Genomic DNA, 13,974 nt, shown 5'->3' with positions numbered 1-13,974 from the left:
TATATATATATATTTTTCCTGCATAAGATTTATTTATTTATTTTGGTCTTTTTTTGCCATTTCTTGGGCCACTCCCGCGGTACATGGAGGTTCCCGGGCTAGGGGTCTAATCAGAGCTGTAGCCGCCAGCCTACACCAGAGCCACAGCAACGCGGGATCCGAGCCTCGTCTGAGACCTACACCACAGCTCACGGCAATGCTGGATCCTTAACCCACTGAGCAAGGCCAGGGATCGAACCCGCAACCTCATGGTTCCTAGCTGGATTCGTTAACCACTGAGCCACGATGGGAACTCCCTGCATAAGATTTATTTAAGAAAAAGTTTCCTTTCTAAAAAGTCTGAAAACTGTTGGTAATATCCTTCCTTTCACCACTAACACTTTCATTTTAAACAAGGAAAGACCTGAGGTCCATATGGAGGAAGAATCTTATTAAGCATCATTAAAGTCTTCTACTCTAAGTTCAGGCTGTTCAAAACCCAAGATTTTAGGGCATTCTAAAGTGTCTTAATGTAAATCAAACATACATCAATTAAGAATAAAAATAAATTTAAAAATTAAAAAAAGTAAAATAAAAATAAAGTGTCTTAAAATAAAGGAATATTCTCTATAACTTGTAACAGAGACGCTCGCTCTCCCTCAAAAACACAGTGTGGCTTTGTATGTCCACTCCTCCCAGGCCTCTGCTTGCCTCAGGGCTGTTCTGAGATGCTGAGACAGGGAAAGTAACCTTTACACATTGGTGCAGCGTCTTCCAGCCCTGCCAGCGGCTCACGACTGTGGCCCTCCCATCAAGTTTATGTCAAAGCAAGGGGAGGCAGCTTCTCCCAGGACTACGATTGCCGCGAGTGTGAGAACACCACTGGAAATGCCTTCACAGACCATATTATTATGGAGCCAAACCCAAGGCCCAGGCGCCATGCCTTCCCTCATCCTTCTCCCTTTGTCCCCTCCCCAAGCTGATCCCTTTCCTAGGCTGGACTGGCCCCCAGAGCCTCCCAGGGGTACCAGGGGCTTTGCCTCATGTGGGTTCAAGGGGAAACCTACCCCTCCTCCACGGTGACTGAGTTCATGAGAAGGGAGTTGGTGACAGTCACTCTATCTCTTATGACACAGGATGACCCAATGACCGAGCGCTTAACGGAGGACTTCTCGCCAACCTGTGTATCTGGCCCAATGAGGCTGTCAGCTCCGATCTGCAAAAGGCAAATGGAAAACTCTGTTCGCTCGTCTCATTCAACTGCCAACCAGCCTTCCGGATCCCCTGAGCTGGGGTCTAACGGGAGCTTCCCCTAGAGACACGTCAGCGGGGGATCATCGCCAGCCTTCCTCAGGGCCGAAAGGTCCCATAATATTTCTGAGACAAATCAAACTTCCACACTCATGCACTTGTGTATATACATGTGCTCTCTCGAAGAGGGTGCTCACGTCAGGGCAAGAAGAGGGAGGGAGATGGGAAGCTCCTGAGTCGGAGTCCCAGGACGACAACGGACCTCCCTTACAGGGTTTGCGGCGCTGGGCTCAGCATCGGTCCAGGCAGTCTTCTTGAGCGCCTGGGCTAGGAGGTAAGATATTATAACCAGAGAACTAAGGTAGGATTTCCCTGGGGCCAGTGGGGCTCAGGGCTTTAGAGCCTCAATCCAGCTTCTCAAGGACAAGCTTCAATGTGCCCAGAGGCGGTCCCCTATCTGCCCTGCCCACGCTAGCACTTACCAGGTGTTTGCTGACAATCTGGGCTGATGGATGCACCAGTGTTTCTTCTGGACAGATAACAGGTAGCAATTTGGACACCTTGAAGAAAGAGTTTTGGTCACTAAAGTAAGACTGGAAAAGACCTGAAAGCACCTTAGGTAGGACTTAGGTAGAACCCAGTGTCTCGTCTGAGATGTGGGGAGTTTGCGGCCACAGCTTCTTGCCTGGCTGAGGCAGAGCGGGAGGCTGATGTGTCTCTGCCAGGACAAGGACTGTTAATGCAACCAACAGCTTCTGCAGTTACCCTCCATCTCCTCGCTGAGCATCTCCTCCCTGAAAGCAGTGCTGTGTCCTTCAGCTGGGAGGCTGTGAGAGAAGCCTTTCTTTCTTTTTTTTTTTTTTTTTTTTTATCTTTTTGCTATTTCTTTGGGCCGCTCCCACAGCATATGGAGGTTCCCAGGCTAGGGGTCCAGGAGCTGTAGCCCCCGGCCTACGCCAGAGCCACAGCAACGCAGGATCCGAGCTGCGTCTGCAACCTACACCACAGCTCACGGCAACGCCGGATCATTAACCCACTGAGCAGGGGCAGGGACCGAACCCGCAACCTCATGGTTCCTAGTCGGATTCGTTAACCACTGCGCCACGACGGGAACTCCGAGACTAGCCTTTGAGATGCCCCGGCATCTGGAGAGAGGAGGCCCAAAGGGAGCAAGGAGCATCCTGCGGCCTGGCCACGCTCAGCCTAGGCCCCGGCTCACTTCCTAGGCCACTGTGGCCATGCCCAAGGTGGGGATGGTGGCCGTGGCAGACAGCTCCACAGTGCGGACAGACCCTGGGAAGGCATCCGCGCTCCTCGCCAGCCGGAAGAAAATGTTGAGGGGACTCACACGGTCCTCTTTCCAGTACGAGGAAACTGAAGAGGTTACGGGTGTGGAGAGTTTTAGCTCCAGACCTGTTAGGGAGGCGCAGACAGTGTGTCTATCCGTGATTCTCCAGCATGGGCGAGTGCTGGTCCGAGCGTGTGTGTGGCAGCCACGCTAGCTGGGGGAGGTCTTGCCATACTGGCTGCCCTGGCACCGTGAAGGCTGATCCCTCAGTCCTTACCGCTGGGATCTCCTCTATTACACTTCAGCCAAGGTCATTTGGGCCTGTCTGCTGCACAGCCCCAGCTGGCACTGCAGAGGCCACTTCTCTGACCTCAGGCTCTCCATGGACTTGCTTTCAGACCAGCCAGCCAGACTCTAATCACAGAACTGAAGAAAGAAACTAAAAATCAAATTACGCAGGTAGCTTTGATTCTAAGTTAGGGCTAATGAGCCAGGTCTGCCCCGGGAAACGCGGGCTGGTTGTGATTTCTATAAACCCTCTGGCTCGGATTCCCTTGGATCTACAACCCATCCAGGTGGAGGCCAGCTTGACGTCTGGGGCTGGGACCACATCTACCACGTGGTGTGGGTCCGGAAGATGCCTGAGTCTGGTTTTCCTCGGGGATTCGACCCCAATCCGCGTTTTCCCTTCCTCTCCTGCACACCCTCAGCCTCGGCCCTGTCCCCCTCTTCACCCCTGCCTTCACTAAAACCTGGCCTGTCTCTTTTAGGGCACTGCTTCTCCTTCAACAGAAGCACTCATTCTCCGTAGCTCACAAACCTCAGAGTTAAAAGGGGGCGTTAGCGAGACGCCTCACTCTCCAAGGCCGTTTTCCAGACACATCGCTCTTACAGACATTCTCTCCCTGACGCTTTGCCAGCGGGCTACTCTATACTCCGTTCCCTCACCTTCCTTGAAAAGCCTCCTCTGGGTGCCGTGTTGACCTCATCGCAGCAGTGATCACACAGTATTATCTGCTTGTTTATGAGGTGCTGTAGAGATACCCCCATGCGCAGCAGAATAGGAGAAAGCTGTTGAACCCAGAGGCCTGAAGTGAAGCCTTCCTAGAGATCGTGGCTTTTCCCTGGAGCCACAGAGGCTCTGCCTCTATGGACCAGGCCCCGCACGTCCCCCTTTTCTGTATTTGGGCACCCCAGTGGTTTCCCCTGGCATGCCGGGTCTTGCTCAACATTAGGAACGAGAGGGCATCTGAGCAAGTCAGTGTCAACCTCATGAAGGAATCAGACAAAAGGCTGGGGCTCCTCCTGGGACGGGAACCCCCACGGCCCCTCTTGTAAACCCATCCTCTCACCTGTCTGTTTGCCTCCATGTAGAGTCCTAGGGTGCCCACTCGAGAGCAGAGCCCCTCCTTCATGATGTGGACATAGCAGCGCACCTGTGATCTGGACAAGTCTTCCCGGCTGTCTCCTCGACAGGCATTCCAGCAGGCATCGTGGAGAGCAAAGGTCAGCGGCCCGACTTCTTTTATAAAGCTGTAAATATCTTTAGGACACCCAAACCGAGCATGCACGAGAGAGAGGAGAGAGATGGAGACAGACCCCGTCACGTTTGGAAAGAGGGTACGGCTCACACCTCTTCCTCTGGAGCACACCCATGCAGTGTGGACCAGGCGGAAATCCCACTAAAACCTGGAAGACTAAGTCAAACTAAACGAGCAAGTAGCTTTTCTGTACATCTGTAATACTGGATGACACACAACTGCTTAAAAAGAGGTCTTACGAGGAAGTCTGACTGATATGAAAGCACAACGAGGGAAAATAAAAGAGAGACTCCTGTACCCCATGAAGTGACACAAGCAAGTGTCCAGGCTTTAGCCACCGGTCCCGGGGACTTTGTGCCGCCAGTTTCTAGTATATCAGGTCGTGGTCTTATGAGAGGAGTAGCACAGGCCCCGGGCCCCAGTTTTTCCACTCATGTAACAACCATTTGAGATCTTCTACTTTATGAAAAGAAAAGTGGGGCTCCGAGGACTGAGCGCGCGGCCTTAGGTCACAGAGCTACAGAAGGCAGAGTGAGATGTCCAACCCAGGGCTGAGATGCCAAGCCCATGCTCTCCCGTCTCCACGTCTTCCTTTGATAAATATATTCTTTGGAATATCTACTATGAGCCCAGGAAAGGGCCAAGGACTGGGTAAGGATATCAGAGCAAACAAGCCCAAGCTCGTCCCTGAAAACTGGAAAGGAGACAGTCTGTTGGCTTTGGCTGGGCCGTCACTGCAGAGCCCTTCATCTTTCTCGCCTTGGGAGAGGCTGAATTTAGTCAGAAGGGAGGCGTCCCAGAGCCTAGACAACAAGGGAGCTGAGAGGTGGTGGGCAGAGTTTCAAGTTGAAAAGGTCAAATGAGGCACACAGCCAGACCAGAGCTGTTAGCCAGAGAGCGGACCTGTGGCCCGATCGGCCTGTCCCTGAGGGCACGGACAGGATCTGCTTGGGCAAAGCTCGTCCAGAGCTCAGGCAGTGGCGTCAGCGAGCCCGTCCTGCCTGCTGGCGAGGCGAGACTCTCACGCCTTAGGACAGGCATCTGGGCTGGGCTGGGCTGGGCTGCCCCGCGGTCTTTCCGAGGTGTTGCTACCCCTCCCTACCCTACCGCACCCGCTCGAGCACGGACCTAAAGTCTTCAGCTCCTTTTTCTTTAGCTCCTCCTCTTTCTCTTCTTGTCCTTGTTGTGATGAAGCTGAGGAGAACTGTTTTCTCACTAAGTATGGGATCAGTTCACTCCGGATGGAAGTGATTGACCTAGGAAGAAAGAATGGACAAGTGTGAGATATCTGACTGTCGGGATCCAGTTAGAATCAAAAACTGTGCATCCAAGGAAAAGCCGAATTCCCTCCCGGCATGCCCACTCTGGGGCGGACAGAAATCAGAAATGGCAAGGATTTGGCGATTCTGGAGAAGCGGAGGACCGAGGTTCTCTATCAGCTACAGCTTGGAGGTGGGAGAGTAGTGCACTGATTTGAGAATCCCTTACCCTGATCTTTGCAGAAACGTCTTTTTGCCATTTCTTGGGCCACTCCTGCGGCATATGGAGGTTCCCAGGCTAGGGGTCGAATCAGAGCTGTAGCCACCAGCCTACGCCAGAGCCACAGCAACACAGGATCCGAGCCGCGTCTGCGACCTACACCACAGCTCACAGCAACGCCGGATCGTTAACCCACTGAGCAAGGGCAGGGACTGAACCTGCAACCTCATGGTTCCTAGTCAGATTCGTTAACCACTGCGCCACGACGGGAACTCCTTTTTTTTTTTTTTTGAAATGCAATTTGCATTTCTTCTTAACTCCTCTAATTCCTTGCTGTGATTTTAAACCTTTGTAATTGACTTCCTTTTTTTTTTTTTTTTGGTCTTTTTAGGGCTGCACCCATGGCATATGGAAGTTCCCAGCCTAGTGGTCAAATTGGAGCTGCAGCCACTGGCCTATGCCACAGCCACATCAATGCCAGATCCAAGCCACGTTTGCGACCTACACCACAGCTCACAGCAACACTGGATCCTTAACCCACTGAACAAGACTAGGGATTGAACCCAGCGTCCTCATGGTTGCTAGTGGGGTTCGTTATCACTGAGCTACAACAGGAACTCCCAGGAAACAGTCTCTTACAAAATCCAGTCTACAAAGCGTGTGCCTGCTTGTTTGTATTAGGTGTGCACGTGTATGTGTATTTTAACAGGGGGCCTGTCTATTAACTGGCAATGACCCATGAGAAAGCAGAATGCTCTGGTCTTTTGAAAAAAATTGTTTTAAAAAAAACCTTTAAAAATTTCTCTATAGGAGTTCCCATCATGGCTCAGCAGAAATGAATCTGACTAGGATCCAGGAGAATACAGGCTGGATCTCTGGCCTTTCTCAGTGGGTTAAGGATCCAGCATTGCTGTGAGCTGTGGTGTAGGTCATAGACGCGGCTTGGATCTGGCGTTGCTGTGGCTATGGTGTGGGCCGGCCTCTACAGCTCCGATTTGACCCCTAGCCATATGCCGCAGGTGTGGCCCTAAAAAGACCAAAAAAACAAAACAAAACAAAAAATCTCTGTAAAGGCCTTGCGTATTTTTTGTTAGATTAATCCTGAGTATCTTACATTTTTTGTTAGTATTATAAATGGTATCTTTAAATTTTGTTGTCTATTTTATGGCCATAGCTGGGCATATGGGAGTTCCCGAGCCAGGGACTGAATCCAAGCCACAGGCAACTCCGGATCCTCTAAGCCACTGCAGGGGGCTGGGCCAGAGATGGAATCTGCAGCAGCCCGAGCCACTGCAGTCACAATCTTAACCCCTGAGCCATGACAGGAACTCAGAGAGAGTTCTTCTACTTTTACCATTTATTTTAAAATTTTATTTAAATTTTATTCTATTTTATTTTAATTTAATTTTATCACACAGTGGCTTGATGTGGGATCTCAGTTCCCAGACAGGGACTGAACCCCGACCACGGTGGTGAAAGTATTGAATCCTAACCCTAGACCACCAAGCAATTTCCTCTGTTTACCATTTAGACTGATAATTGTTGGTTATTTTTTTAACTCCATCATCAGAGCTACCACTGGCTGACTGTCTTCTAGGTGCAGATACTGGGCCTCAGGCTTTATAGCTGGCACAAGTTATTGGCTCTGCAGGTGCCCTTTATCAGATTAGAGAAGTTCTCTTTTCTACCTGACTTGCTAAGAGCTTTCATCAATGAATGGGCACTGAATTTTATCAGAAAAACTTTTTTTTTTCTCTCTTCCCTTTTTTGGCCACCCCATGGCATACGGAGTTCCCAGGCCAGGGATCAGATCTGAGCTGCAGTTGTGACCTATGCCGCAGCTAGAGCAATGCCAGACCCTTAACCTGCTGTGCTGGGCCAGGGATGGAACCTGTGTCTCAGTGTTCCGGAAACACTGTTGATTCTGTTGCACCACAGTGGGAACTCCAAAAAAAATTTTTTTTTCCATCTAGGGAGCTCACTGTATTTTTTCTCCTTCAATCTGTTCTGGTAATGGATTAAAAAAAATTTCTTTTTCTAATACTAACAGTCTGAAGAACACATTTCAAAGACTATATACATTCCTCATGCAGAGGAACTACTGGTGATTCTTCTGCTCTTTTTCAGGGGTGTGTGTGCCTGTGGCGGGTAGAAGTTTCTGGGCCAGGATCAAACCGTACCACAGCTGTAACCAGAGCCACAGCAGTGCCAACACCAGATCCTTAACCCACTGAGTCATGAGGGAACTCCTGATTCTTCTATTCTTTATGCAAATTATTACATTTTACCATTTTAGGTCATTCTTTAAGTTTCTTTCACTGTCTCATAGCGTCTATTGTACTATGCTCCTGATGTGATTCAAGCTCTGCAAATTTAAAGTCCACTCTACTGACTAAGCATTTCCCATGCACATCTCAGCCTCCCTTCCACTTAAGAGTGGGCACCCTCACATTATAACAGTTGTGCTTATTTACCAATGGCTATCAAAGAATTCCCACGAAAGTTAAATTCAGTTTATTCTGATGTAATCAGATCAGTCTAGGACAGCACTTACAGAAAGAAAATCAGACCAAGGATCAATGTGCAGAAGAACTTCCAGAAGGCAAAAGAATTCCTGTACTATTTTATTTTCCACCTCTGAGATACAAGCAGTGAGCAACCTTGGCTAACAGCTTTGAGCTCTTTCACTTGGCCTCTCTGGGTCCCAGGAGGCTGGTGCATCCTGGAGGGTATCAAGCCAGGATTCTGGGTCTAATGGACCAGGGATCTTAAACAGGATAGAAGGGACCAGCTCCTTGGTATAATGAGGATGCCTCTGACTTATACTTGGCAAAGGAAATGAGAGACTGACATATGATTTTTAGTTTTCTCACACTGTGATGTTGTTAGAATTTTATTTTAATTTAATTTTTCGTCTTTTTAGGGCCGCACCTGAAGCACATGCAAGTTCCCAGGCTAGGAGTCAAATCGGAGCTGCAGCTACTAGCCTGCACCACAGCCACAGCAACGCCAGATCTGAGCTGTGTCTGTGACCTACAGCACAGCTCACGGCGACGCTGGATCCTTAAGCACTGAGGAAGGCCAGGGATCAAGCCCACGTCCGCATGGATACTAGTCAGGTTTGTTACCAATGAGCCACAACAGGAACTCCCTAGAATTTTAAATCACTAATTAATTGATTCAGCACTTAACAAGTCACTGTGCTAGGCCTTCAAAACATACGGTTTCTGATTTCAAAGAGTGCATAATTCAGTGGACGGGAGCCTTAACTGTGGATTTATGGAGATGAGCAGAAGGAGATGAAGTATGGAGTCAATGGAGCCAGATCATGAAAACGAAAGCCTTCTGTGGCAGTCTAGAAAGTCCGGACTGAGACAAGCCAGTGGTAGGTTTTAAGCAGGAAAGTGGCATGATCAGTTTTATCTCTTAGTAAGGTAGTTCTGGTTGTGGAAAGTAACGTACTGTCTTTTCTATCAAAGGAAATCTGGTTACTCCATTTTGCTCCCATTTTGGCTGAAATGCCCTCCTGCGACCTCCCCTCCTCTTCCCCTTGTCTCCCAGTAACAATCTGTCTCACATGAGCCAACGGAGAAGGATGTGCGCCCTGACCTGACCCGTGCGAGAGGACAGGTGCATCCCTGCGTTAGGAATAAACAGGGGAGGGTCCTTTGTTCGGTGCGCGCCCTTCTGCAGAAGTAAAGAGCCTTGTCGAGGTCTCCCCGTTCGTGTGTCTCATTTTTGACACTGACCACGGGAGCTATGTCCCCAACATGGCAGCCGTGAAAATAGCTTGGAATAAGGAGAACGAAAACAGAGAGATGAGTTACAAGACTGAAAGGTGAGGTAATGTGGCCCAGAGAGGAGGCAATGCACAAGCAGCCCTATAAACCTGAAGGCTGCTTCCTCTGTCCCACCCCTTCCGCCGCGGGGGAGGGGGGCCCATTCCAAGAGGCTCCCCAGGCTGACGCAGGACCACACAGGAGAGCAGGCAGGAGGGCAAGGCAGGCGGAGGCTGGGGAGGGTAGGCAAAATTATGGAGCCTGGAGCTACACAGGTCATGGTGTGTGTCACTTTTAAAGGATCAAGTCAAACACCTTTGAAAAATTCTGTGTAAGCTGGAAGCTCTTGTATTGAATTTCAATGTGATTTTTTTCTTCTGAGCCTTTGATGGAGATTAAAAATTTCCATATGAATACAAGAATGAAACAACACTTCTTCTATGCTTTTTTTCCTCCCCTTTTAATGTGACAAACCAGTGTGGGCAGCAAATGTTCCTTGGCCCCCTCTGGTGGAAAACAAGGCCGTCCCCTTTGAACATGACAGAGCACAGACAGCTGGGGGACTTCAGAGCCATGGCCGTTCATCTTGCAGCCCAACAGAACGGTCGCCGCAAGAGGCGAGCCAGCAAGTCTTGGCTCGCGGCGCCTTCGGGCAGAAGCCCTTGAGGAGATGAGCAACCATCTGAGGACAGTACCTGCAGCAGTCCTGCCAGGTGCCACCTGCCTCTGCTCGTGCCGGGCGATCAGGCCACCGCAAAATGGAGGGCGAAAGTACCCTTCCTGCTCCCTACCCACAGAAGAAGTAGCTCAAAGCTCTGCCAAGAAGGACAGGCCGCAGGCAACCACTGCGAACATCCTGACCTCGGGGCTAAGGATCAGCAGCTGGACCCAATATCCTGGGCCTCGGCAGCCTCACTGTGTCCCTTCCCTCTCACACGCAGCCTTACCAGAGACACCCGCCTCGTCTCACGAGACGATCGGCTCCTAAGAAATAAGAAATTACCACGGAGACCAGCAGCTGTGACTCCTAGCTACAAACAACTCCGTCAAATGAAAAAAACAAAGTAAGTGCTATAAACAGGACAAAGGAGTAACATTCTTAATAGAGAAATAGATATAAATGTTCAAAAAATATATAAAATATTTTTGAAGAAATAAATACTAAAACAAGATATGGAATTCCAGTTGTGGCTCAGCAGTCAGGAACCCGACCAGTATCCATGAGGACTCTGGTTTGATCCCTGGCCTCCATCAGTGGGTTAAGGAGCCAGTGTTGCCACAAGCTGCAGCACAGACTGCAGGCGCGGCTTGAATCTGGTGTTACTGTGGCCGTGGTGTAGACTAGCAGCTGCAGCTCCGATTCGACACTAGCCCAGGAACTTCTATATGCTGGGGGTGCGGCCCTGAAAAGACAGAAAAAAGAATTCATATTACTGATAAGGGTGCTTTGAGACAGTTACTCTCATACAATGTACAAACTGCTAAAATCTTTTCTGAAAAGTAATTGGCAATATATAACAAAAGTTTGAAGATATTCATATTATTTTACCCTGTAATTCTCTTTCTATAAATCGATCCAGAGGAAAATACATTATGTTCCATAAATACTTGCTGAATAGGAGTTCCTTGGTGGCCTAGTGATTAAGGACTCAGCGTTGTCACTGCAGTGGCTTGGGTTACTGCTGTGGCTTGGTTTGCTCCCTGGCCTGGGAAATTCTGCATGTGACAGGCACAGCCAAAAAAAATTATTTTTTTGCTGAATAAATGAAACAATCAGGTTATAAAAAGGATCTCTGAACAAAAGGGTAATCCTCTAAATGTTATGTATAAAAAATAGAGACACCAAATATCCAACAATGGAATAATAAGAATAAACATATGTAATAGAATATCACATAGGCAAAATTCCTTTTTTTTTGGTCATGTCCATGGCATGTGGAAGTTCCTAGGCCAGGGACTGAACCTGAGCCATGGCAGTAACCAGAGCCACAGCAGTGACAACACTGAGTCCTTTAATCACTAGGCCACTAGAGAACTCCTGTAAATAATTTTTTATGACACAGGAAAATGCTCATAAAGTAATACTGAATAAGGCAAGCAGAAAGCAGTTATTTTTATAGCATAATCTCAAGTATGCATATGTATAAATACAAATATATAAAATAATGGAAGGAAATACACTGAAATGTTCACAATTATCTCACAGTAGTAGAACTATGGGCAATATTTTGTTTATTTATTTAAAATCAATATTGACCATTTTTATCTCATTTTACTGCTTTTTAGGGCCACACACAATGGCACATGGAAATTCTGAGGCTAGGCGTCAAGTTAGAACGACGGCTGCCAGCCTACACCACAACCACAGCAACACGGGATCCGAGCCTCGTCTGTGACCTACACCACAGCTCATGGCAATGCCAGATCCTTAACCCACTGAATGAGGCCAGGGATCGAACTCGAATCCTCATGGATCCCAGTCAGACTCATCACTGCTGAGCCACGACAGGAACTCCGCATTACGGGCAATATTTTTAAAATAGTTTTTGAATCTCTCAAGGCTCACATTCATAGGCCCATCTTGCTTTACTTCCTGCGGCATCACTCTCTTGATCCTACTTCTGAGACTTGTTTCCCCTAAAATATTTTGTTTTCAGGATTTTTCTTTTTGCCTGTTTTTCTCATACTATTCGTCTCCCTGAGAGAGAGCATCACTTGCTGGCTTCTTTGATGCTCATTCCCAGAGGCAGCCCCACAGTCAAGACCTTTCTGCTTTATGGACGTCTCCATAAAGACACTGCAACGGCCTGATGGACCCCGCCAGGTAGAGGACACACAGGTGCCTTGAACACGAGGTGTAAAACTGAACCAACCCATCATTGTTCTCCCCCAGCCTCCAGCTCTGACCACCTTGCTTAGTGATATGGAGATTCATTTAGTCCCCCGAGCTAGAAATGGGGTGATCTCTTGTCCTCAACTCCTCACTACAACCAGTCACCAAACAGTTTATTTTACCCCCTAAAATCTCTTTCGAAACTGTCAACTTATCTCCATCTCTACGGCCACTGCCTAGTCCGAGCCACTGTCATTATTTGCCTGGATTCCTTCTGCTGCTTTTTTTTTTTTTTGGTCTTTTCTGGGCCACACTTGCAGCATATGGAGGTTCCCAGGCTATGGGTTGAATAGGAGATACAATTGCCAGCCTACACCACAGCCACAGCCACAGCCACAGCAGAACCGAGCCGTGTCTGCAACCTACACTGCAGCTCATGGCAATGCCAGATCCTTAACCCACTGATTGGAGCAGGGATTGAACCAGAGTCCTCGAGGATATTAGCTGGGTTCATTACCACCGAGCCACAATGGAAACTCCTCCTTCAGCTGCTTTTCAATTGGTCTCACTTCCTCTAGCCTTACTTATTTTTTTTTTTTTAAATGGCTGCATCCATGGCACATGGATGTTCCCAGGCCAGGGATCAATCCAAGCCACAGCTTTGACCTATGCCTCAGCTGCGGCAATGCCTGATCCTTTAACCCACTGCACTGGGCCAGGGATTGAACCAGTGACCAGAGCTGCTGCAGTGGGATTATTAACCCACTATGCCACAGCAGGAACTCCCAGGCTAGGAAATTAATACACATTATATTAGATTTTGATAGCAATCCTCATGGCAGGTATTACTGTCCTTATTTTATAAGTGAGGAAATAAAGGTTAGTTATTGGAAAGGTTAGTTATTTTGTTTAAGGCTAACAAAGCTTTGTTTTTGGCCTCACCCTCGGCATGCAGAAGTTCCTGGGCCAGGGATCAAAACTGTGCCACAGCAGTAACTTGAGCCACAGCAATGACGATACCGTATCCTTAACCTGATGAACCAGCAGGGAACTCCAAGATGGACGTGGCTTTTATAACTGGCAGAGCTGAAACTTACTACAGATCTATCCTAAAGCCCATGATTTTCCACTTTACAATATTAACTAGTATCCTGTGTTTTCTGCAACCACAGCACTTTCTGTAGCATTTAAAATTTTCTGCTTACTGTCTCTCTACCAGTAAACACGTAGTCAGTGTTAAATAAATACTTATTTGAATAAATGAATGAGTGAATGTGTGAACAATTGAGTGTAACCCCTCTGGGCCAGACAGCTGGCAGTGATTTCTCCTGGTTTTGGACATAGAAAGCAGAGTGTTCCTGATTTGGAGATGTAATGAGCTCTAAATCCATTTCTGTATTATTACTACTACTACTAGCATTAAAAAATCCAACATTTGAAAAAATACATGCAAACTATTGCCTTTGGAATGGATAAGTAATGCGATCCTGCTGTGTAGCACTGGGAACTGTGTCTGGTCACTTGTGATGGAGCAGGAGAATGTGAGAAAAGAGAATGTGTACATGGATGTGAGACTGGGTCACCTGGCTGTACAGCAGAAAATTAACAGAACACTGTAAACCAGCTGTAATGTAAAAAAATAAAAATCATAACAAAAGAAAAAAACACAAGATTATTAGTTCTGCTTAAATCTGTTATTTTCAGCCTTTTGCCTTGATCTATGACCAGGTCCTTCTTATGGCCATAAGCTTCCAGGGAAAGTCTAAACATTATGTCCATGGCAAAAGGAAAAATTTGGCTACTTTTGCATTCTGGCTTTTCTGT

General features: G+C 47.9%; 1 protein-coding gene and 2 long non-coding RNA genes across 11 annotated transcripts in view; 1 reads left to right on the top strand and 2 right to left on the bottom strand.

Moving 5' to 3' along the window:
- EIF2B3 (eukaryotic translation initiation factor 2B subunit gamma) overlaps positions 1–13,974 on the bottom strand; it is a 135,143-nt gene that overhangs the window by 25,809 nt on the left and 95,360 nt on the right. For 5 of the 9 annotated variants that reach the window (XR_014808496.1, XM_084965343.1, XM_084965345.1 and 2 more), the window contains 4 exons: positions 5,188–5,315; positions 3,871–4,061; positions 1,713–1,790; positions 1,047–1,195 (listed from right to left, as the gene is read on the bottom strand). Coding sequence is in view for 4 of the 9 variants with exons in the window: in XM_084965343.1 (XP_084821469.1) it covers positions 1,047–1,195; positions 1,713–1,790; positions 3,871–4,061; positions 5,188–5,315 (546 nt within the window). In the remaining 5 variants the exon portion in view is untranslated. Of the gene's footprint in view, positions 1–176; positions 1,196–1,712; positions 1,791–3,870; positions 4,062–5,187; positions 5,316–13,974 lie in introns of all 9 variants that reach the window. The other 4 variants (XR_014808497.1, XR_014808500.1, XR_014808498.1 and 1 more) reach the window with 4 other exon arrangements.
- On the bottom strand, positions 6,918–12,571 carry LOC146403012 (uncharacterized). Its single transcript, XR_014808540.1, has 2 exons — positions 12,005–12,571; positions 6,918–10,478 (listed from the first exon to the last, which is right to left on the bottom strand). It is a non-coding gene; the product is annotated as an uncharacterized LOC146403012 (long non-coding RNA).
- LOC110261240 (uncharacterized) lies at positions 9,878–13,815 on the top strand. Its single transcript, XR_014808536.1, has 2 exons — positions 9,878–10,381; positions 11,604–13,815. It is a non-coding gene; the product is annotated as an uncharacterized LOC110261240 (long non-coding RNA).

Source organism: Sus scrofa, chromosome 6, assembly GCF_054392235.1.
Source record: "Sus scrofa isolate SSC_HxYL_T2T_F1_AM1 chromosome 6, Sscrofa_HxYL_maternal_Yorkshire_Landrace_v2.0, whole genome shotgun sequence".
Classification (NCBI taxonomy): Eukaryota; Metazoa; Chordata; class Mammalia; order Artiodactyla; family Suidae; genus Sus; species Sus scrofa.
This window is presented reverse-complemented; position numbering and strand designations above follow the sequence as displayed.